This window comes from Ylistrum balloti, unplaced genomic scaffold (assembly GCF_031769215.1).
Source record: "Ylistrum balloti isolate Yb309-2 unplaced genomic scaffold, AGI_CSIRO_Ybal_v1 Utg371508, whole genome shotgun sequence".
Lineage (NCBI taxonomy): Eukaryota > Metazoa > Mollusca > Bivalvia > Pectinida > Pectinidae > Ylistrum > Ylistrum balloti.
The window spans coordinates 49,493-57,906 of record NW_026782779.1 but is presented as its reverse complement, the minus strand read 5'-3'; the positions used below and the strand labels follow the sequence as shown (position 1 = coordinate 57,906).

Sequence of the window (8,414 nt, the reverse complement as noted above, 5' to 3'; positions counted from 1 at the left end):
CCATGAATGTATTCTTATATACGGTGACTATCATTTGATTAGATTTTCAAAGTTATATTTTACATAACATGCACATTTTATCAACACTTAGACAGCTTCTGAAATGTACAACTTTGAGGAGCCATAAAAAACAAACCAAGTGACCTACATCTTTATACTTTATAGATTTGTGACCACAACGGTATGGGCAATGCACCACCAAAAGGACATTTGAATCAGAGAAGGGGCCGTTTTGGAAACCGGCCCTTTGGCCCTTTCTGTCAGGTCAATATAAATCAGTCTGGAGATATCAAATTACCATTCAGTAATAATAACTAAACCGATTTGTTTCTACCATACGTGGGTTTTGAGAAGATTTCAATAATTTTAGTCAACTTGACCCATGTTTTACCCATCTCTCGGGCCCCTGATGACCAATTAATTAAAAAAATTTGGTTCCTTGTTTGGCCATAGGAGGTTTCAGCATGATTTTATTGAAAGTTATTCAGTAGCTTTTAAGTTGAAAATGTAAAGGTTCAAAGGACAGATGCCAGACAAAATTTGAATTCAGTAGGCAAACTTTTATTTTCGTTTTCCATTTCTTTTATGTTGAAAATGATGCTGTTATTGATCTAAGCTTAGAACAATGAATAAACCAATTTACCTGCTGAATTTGAATTTAGAGTTCCAATTAAAACTGGACATGACATTATACGACTTCCAACCCAAGTAAAAAAACGCAAATTGTACATACAATGACAATTAATCCTTAGAGGTAACCAAGTCTTGGCTGAAAAACAAGGCCGGCTCTTTATGCTGCATAGGCAAAGCTCGGAAAAACTTGTATTTTCATAAAATGAAAGGATTGCTAATTGTACTACATGGAACTAAATCTGTCTTCCACTTGTGCTGGCAAAATTTGATGCTTTGCAAACAATCTGCAGTACCTGCCATACATTCTTGGTTATAGTGCCATTTTGAACTTGATGATCTAAGTTTAAATAGTGAAACCAAATTAGTTTTGTTATCATCATACAATTTTTACATTTGGACCAGGCTACTTGACAGGACTATCTAGATCTCAAGTCCAACAACCATAACCTTTGAATTAATAGGTTTAACATGTATCCACGAGTGCCTTCAATGTATCTTTTTTACTTCTTTATCAGTCGATCTTTCATGCGGAACCTACATACGGAATTGGAGAATCCAGTATTTAACATTTGAAATAACCAACACCAGTCGTAAAATTCCATGATGGCACCTTGTGGTCATTATTTTCTCATTTTAATCATGCACAACTATGCACCAAGCTGAATCTACATAATAAATTGTTAAGAAATAATGGTAACAAACCATAACATTCAAAATCAAAGATCTGATAATTACCAAATTTGAACAAGCATAACTTGATCAAGGGAAAACATAAGAAATTGATCCAATTTTACTAATCAAGAAATAACAGCCTCAACTCCTAATTGTCAAAATCCAAATGGATTTCAGGTAAGCATATGATGTTTCAGACCAGTGCTAAAAATGATCCTGCACACCTACACACCAAAGGAAATATGCAGATGAAATTTGAAAGCAATAAGCATTAACTAATTTCAACTTTCAAAATAGCCACCTACTTGTCATTTTATTTTTCTGATCAGCCTCTAACATACATGTTTATGATACTGGTATATCTCAAAGTTCTCAAAAGATAAGCTAAACAAGCTGCCTGACCATCCACATCTATGAAGAGTCTAAATAAGAAATTTGAAAAAGGTGATATCGGCTTTTAAATCTAATATGATATGGCTGCATCTCAACTATTTTGCTATTTCAATCTGTCCCAAAATTGCATTTCAAGGGAGAAAGTCAAATGGACAGATTACAAAGGGTGATTTCAACATCTCAATACAGTAAGGCAAATATAATAGTACCCTTAAACAGACTTATAGTAGATAGAAACATAAAAAGAACATTAAGAATGTCTCCTACAGAATGTTAGGTTACTAAAATGGCCCCAAGATATAAGGGTCCATAATTGTTTCCAAGTGCAGGTCTGGAATAATTCACTTAGCCAGTAACTTCTTTTGTTGCTTTTGGTGCTGTTGCACCAAATTCCATACATAGTACTTTACTGCTTTCCATCCTCTTTCTTTAACAAGTGCTTTTATCTTTTCATTCTTTCTCACACCTAGCATTATGTCATTTTTTGTTGGTGTTTTCTTTGTTGTCAAGCAGTGGAAGAAAACCCGTTTCAACAGAAGTCTGTCTTCTTTAATCCATGGCTTTCTTTGTGAACCTTTTGTCTGCTTCTTTGGTGTAACTCCTGAAAAAAATAACCCATTTTTATATAAGATATCTCAAAATAGCCCTTATTCTCTTAATCAGTGTTTTGACAATCTAAATATGTTAATGTAAAACCATTAATTAAGAATGAGGTACTATTTATTGCCTATTGATGTATACTGGTAAGATAACAAGGCATTGCTGAAAATACAAACACTCTCGCGTGCCTGATACTTAGGTAGCAGTAAACAGTTAATTTGCATTTTTCCTGAAATTATTTGTCATGTTTGAGATATACAGGTATAGCAGAATGAAAAATACATATTGTATATATATTTATAAACTGCATAACAATTACATTACATTACAGTAGAGAGATGAAATTTGTGTAAAAAAAATTTCCTCTGATTTCTGACATTTGATTGTCATGGTTACCTACTGAAAAAATGCTAAAAATGCAAAAATACTGCTAATTCCAACCCAAGACTACAATTTTCTAGGAGAAATTTAATTCTAAACACCTATCTTACAATCAACAACACTGTCATGGTAACAAAGTACTTACATTTTAGCAAATTCCAACTCGTTTTCATCATCAAAGCACTATGAACATTTCACTTCCTGTAAAGCTAGTTTTTGGTGCGTAAAGTGATGTTTTTTATATTATCCTGAAAAAAATACATATTTTTTTACATGACAGGACCAATTTTAGCAACATTTTTTTTTCATGTTTAATTAAAACCTTTATAAGGGGTAATCTAATAAGAAAAAATCAACACAGAGAAACTGTGTACTGCTACCTTATATGAAATGCTATATACAGTCAATTTTGGTGAATCAAAGTTCAAGGGATTAACAAAAAAACTGTGTACATGACAAACATTATGTTCATTGTTTTTCATCATCAAAGCTGTTTAGATTCAAAGTGATGTTTTTTATTAATAATACATATTTTTTTCATCAAGCAACATATTATGTTTAATAAAGTTTGAGAAATCAAAGACAGTACATACATAGGTTTACATTTTCTGCGATAGCTACAGTGTGTACATGACAAACATTATGTATTTCAAAATCAAATGATAATGTTTACAACCTGGAAGTGTATGTAAAACATGGTACTAGTCTATGTAATTTACTCTGCATGTTTGCAAAGTTTCGTACATTTTCTACACTATATGCTATTTCCGCAGTGGCGGTGGTAAACATCAAACAACATCCATTGTTGTTGTTGGTTACGGCTTGTGAGTATGCAATTAGACTTAATTTGTGTCCAGCCAATTATTAACCTTGTTATACAGAGTAAACATCATAATCCCTTTGTCATCTTCGGTAGATCTGCTGCAAGACTGAACACCTGTAACATTGTACAGGTAAACTTTTTGTTTGAATCATAAAGTGTCATTTGGTATAAAATCGTAGCTAATGGTCCATGAAATAACTTGAAACAAAAATATAGGAACAAAAAGCTTTGACACACCAAGAAATGTTTGTTTGACTGTATAAGGGGTTGTAATGGGCTGAATAATCAGCTGAAATGTGCATGGGAGTTGTATTGTAAATGTTAATATTACTACCACTTTAATAATTTTATTACAAAATATCATTTCAAAACTTGAGATATTGTTTACCTTTTAATCAAATGCTGCAAATGGTGGTATGGTCAGAAGAGTATTCAAACTGACCTAGTTTTTGAACATAGGGAGTTGAAATGCAAACTCGTACAAGCGGTGTTGGTGGTGAACATGCGCGTGAAGTTTCATTAAAATCGGATGAGAATTGCAGCCTGTAGTGTGTCGACATTGAAGTATTGCTTGATTTTGTATTAAGAGTAACAGTGACCTAGTTTTTGATCGCAGGAAATTGTGTATGATAAATTCTGAACAGTTGTTTTTTACAAACAGGTAATTTTTCAAAGAATTCAAACAAGCAATATATCAAACATTTCAAATTACCATGATCACCACTGATGTCAGCTGTGTCAACACCATCATCCACATAATCATCATCCTTTGATATTTCCTCACCTTCAACGACATCTGAAATTCATAACCAGTGAGCCTGTATTACGTGTATCGATCACCTGGAACTTTATGACCATCAATGATATAAATACAGGGCTCTCTATCTGCCAGATTTGGGGCCAAATATTCCCAATGCAAAATAGTACCTTTTTTTCCCAATTCAGACCCCAAATTCTAAGGAAAACATTCCCCAATTCTAAAGGCCCCGGGCCCCAGTCCCAAAATGGGGTGTGAGAGCCATGATGTATGTGTTCCAAAATTACCCTTGCAATGGTAGGTGCCTCAGATATTGTAGTAATCCAATGACAATCCTAATTATTATACAAGTGGCTAAATGCAAGAGAGGTGACTTGACCAAGTCTGGCTCATGAGTCCAGTAACCTGCATCTAAAAATAGACAGAGAGTGTTTCCATTGTTAATGAGTAATTTTGTTTTTGAACAATCAAATTGCCTCAAATATTTAGCCCATTTTACAAAAATGGCCGATGACACAACTTATCTTACCAAAAATGTTCCGCTACAGTTGATGAGGCAAAGCTGATTAAGATATTGATTCAATCAGGCTTGGACTTAACTGACACTTCCAGAACTGTTTGCCTCATTTTGATATATTGAAAGACCCCAAATTTTGTGAGTCAAATAACATGTTTGTGGCAAGCTATGCAAGAACTGAAGCGTGAAGTGTAAATAGTTTCCTTGCAGATCCCAGACCAACAGAGAGGTCCTAAATCTTACCATGGAATGTTATTATTTTTAATTTTAATCCGTACCTGTGAATCCACATGGGACTTGCACTTATTGATTCCATGTATAGCTGCATAAGCTATACAGCAACACGTGGCAAATGTTTACAATTACCATGTTGCCCAGGTGTGAATGAGGTTGCGGAAGATCATGTGAGATACTCGGCTGTCTCCGACCAAAACAACAAAGTTTCATTCAATCACAACATTGACTGTTGAGGAACAAATTTTTCATCAGTCTAATTTTAAGTACTACAACATGTGCCAGAAAGCAATGTGCGAATAAAATGACCAAAATCTAATGATTTAGTCCATTTAAGAAGATATTGCATGATCACAAATTTGTTATTGAAAGCTCAAAGTTTAGTGAAAATCTGCATAACAGTGGAAATTTAAATTACTCTTTTTAATATATTTTATGTATACTGACCATTCAAAGATTCGTCCTCTTCTTCTGGAAAGTACTCAACATCTGTAATAATTAAAAATAAATTGTCACAATCAGTCAAAATAGAAACCAGTTATTGTCCAGCAATAAACAACAAAGGGCTGGAGTCAATAAAACGACTTACCCAAGACTGTTCTGCTTGGTTAACATGTATATTGTGTTTTATCTAATAGATTTAAGAATACCTAATAGTAAACATTACTGAGCACTTTAAATAAACAGACAAACTAAAGATTACCCCAGTAGTAAACCGTATTTGAAGATATGAGGCCCATGGGCATTAACGTTCACCTGAGTTTTAGACATATACATGTATGTAAATATCTTGTATGTGTTTACAACTGCAAAATTACACATTTGTGGGATGATAAATTGGATTAATATCTTTGTCTGGCTGTTTATGCTTATATATTGAGCTCCCTGTTGTACCACTTTCCTATCAGAAAGCCACAACAGAACACGCTGTCTACCCCCATAAAACCTCCATGCCTGGTGTCATGCCATCACATTAAGCAAGAAAGTTTGTGCATAAAATCTGTTATTAAAGGGTAAATATTCTACAATAATGTCTTAATTTTATAAGTTAGGCATCATTTCTTTGGAAATGCTTTGACAAAACATCATTCAAACGTTCTTTTAATGCACTTTTTCAACGTAATCCACACCATCGAATGTAGTTTTCCCATAATTCAATGCTCAGAAACTGCCAAGAACTTCCAGTTTCAGCATAGCGAGTTAAAATCCACTGACCACAGTTTTTTTTATTTTATTCATTTACTATTTATATATTTCAAAATCTATTTTATCAAGCGACAAATTAATAGTATTATCATGAATTAAATATAAAAATTATACAAGAGGTTCAAGGGGCCTGTATCACTTACCTGGATCTCATTGTCAGAAATAGCAAATGCAATATGAACAAGAAAATATCTTGAGAACCAGTAAATGGCAAACAGGGAAAGACATTGGCCCCTGGCCCCACCATTTATACAAAATTCACCCAAGGATGCTCTACACCTGATATGCAACAATTCCTTTTATTCCTACAGAAGAAGAAGGATTTTAAAAGAGTTGCTATATTTAACCAGAGACGTATATAACACAGAGATAGGAAACTCTCTCTATAGCTTACCATAATGCTATAGTACCAGAAGTAGACATTCGACGCCAACTCGTCGCCATATTGTTTTAACGCTTCGAAGTCATCAAAGATACGCTGCTTTTTCAAGACAATTTTTGTGGTGAAAAGGACGAAAATTAAACATAAGTTGTATTGTTATTATCTGGACTGGTGTTATAAAATGCCTCTGTATATATTTTGTGTTATTGCATGAACATTTTAAGTATAATATGCGTTATCAAAGATAAACAAAATGTCACGTGGAGAGGAAAGCACATGGTGCGAGTTGATATAGACACACTCGCTGGTCACAATAATGCAAACAACTTTGTTTTCACTAGTATACATATATTTAATCAGATGATTATTGTATTTTCTTTGATATCTTTTGCTGAAATCCTATTAATATCAAGTCGATCAAACACATGGAAAGTTTATTATTTTACAACAGAATATAGGTAGTTTACGTGGAGGGGAACTCAAAAGATACGAGGATATTAACACAATCATTGCCAGTGCTCCACAATAATGCAAACAACTGTGTTTTAACTAGTATATTGAATTTTAATCAAATGATTGTTTCAATTTTATTGATATCTTTTGATGAAACCCTTTTAATATCAAGTCGATCAAACATATGGAAAGTTTTTATTTTACAAACAGAAAATTCACTAGATTATGAGGTAAACATGACACTGAGGTCCATGATGACTAATGATTATACAAAAGATACACAAGAAGCAATAACAATTGTTTTTATTTTTAAAGTCACTACATTCTCCTCTGTTATTTTGGATATAATGCCAAATGGGCACAGATACTCCATAACAATACATTAGGTGAGGTGACATGATGGCATGAACTGACAAATACATAGTCAGATTCATGCGTGAAAGAAATTACCAGACCATCGTCGCCTTCATCGTTATCGCTAAACCATGTGATGATTACTGTCAAAACAACACACGGAAAGCCAGTTCCGCCTTACAGCGCAAGCGCACAACCAAATCTCGCACTCGATACATTTCCTTCGAGAAGACAATAGGACGTGCGTGGTATCACGAGAACTGCGGGAGTTTCCAGTCTCTGTGTTATATACGTCTCTGATTTAACCTATTGGGCCCTGCCAATTTGCCAGTCTGTAACCAAAGCAGGTTTCTAAGGATGATAATCATGAGCTGTAATGGCATTAAGGTGTTCTTGGGATGACACTTTACCAAAGTGCTTAGGATAGCACGTGACAGGCCTGCTGCATCTTTTCATTATTAAAAGGAAGATCAAGCATCAAAACCAATTAACATGGCTTATTATAGGGCAATCCCTGACACTACTTGATGGCAAATTTATGTGACAACAATAGGCCTAGTTGGCCTGAATCACTCACTTGTGTGGCATTAATTTTCGACAGTGTTCCTGCATTGCATGCAGTGTGTTGCTACTGTATGTACATGCATTTTTAATCAACCAGAAAAAAAGTGTAATGCACAACTACACATCGAGGTGAAACTATATCTGGTAGTTCTTGAGAAACAGCAGTAACAAGAATTGTTTATGGACAGACAGAAGTATGAACAACAGGTGATTTGAATGGGCTAAAACCTCAGGCTTTATTGACCGATATTAAATATATATATATACCTTCCAAAGCAATGTTGTCCAGGGATTTCCCTGCGAACTTGTGCGCCTGTCCTGCATCCGATGCTATCAGCAGCTTGCTAACTTTAGCAAGCTCCAGTGTTTGGTCTTGCAAACGATAGTACTGGCGATGTACCGAAAGTGTATGCCCCATGTGGTTTGCAAGCCATTCCAGCTCCGT

The 8,414-nt window shown here is 34.5% G+C and overlaps 1 protein-coding gene across 1 annotated transcript; it reads right to left on the bottom strand.

The window, feature by feature from the left end:
• Nucleotides 1-2,039: 2,039 nt before the first annotated feature.
• Nucleotides 2,040-8,387, bottom strand: LOC132562770 (uncharacterized). Its single transcript, XM_060227532.1, has 4 exons — nucleotides 8,237-8,387; nucleotides 5,458-5,499; nucleotides 4,215-4,298; nucleotides 2,040-2,299 (listed from the first exon to the last, which is right to left on the bottom strand). Exons 1-4 carry the CDS (start codon nucleotides 8,385-8,387, stop codon nucleotides 2,040-2,042), a joined length of 537 nt encoding a protein of 178 aa, XP_060083515.1.
• Between the last annotated feature and the right edge of the window lie 27 nt (nucleotides 8,388-8,414).

Coding starts and splice junctions, on each gene's coding strand:
- LOC132562770 (XM_060227532.1), bottom strand. CDS start 8,387: ATGGGGCATACACTTTCGGTACATCGCCAGTACTATCGTTTGCAAGAC. Junction 5,500..8,236: donor GGACAACATTGCTTTGGAAG/GTATATATATAT, acceptor TAATTATTACAG/ATGTTGAGTACTTTCCAGAA. Junction 2,300..4,214: donor TGACATCAGTGGTGATCATG/GTAATTTGAAAT, acceptor TATTTTTTTCAG/GAGTTACACCAAAGAAGCAG.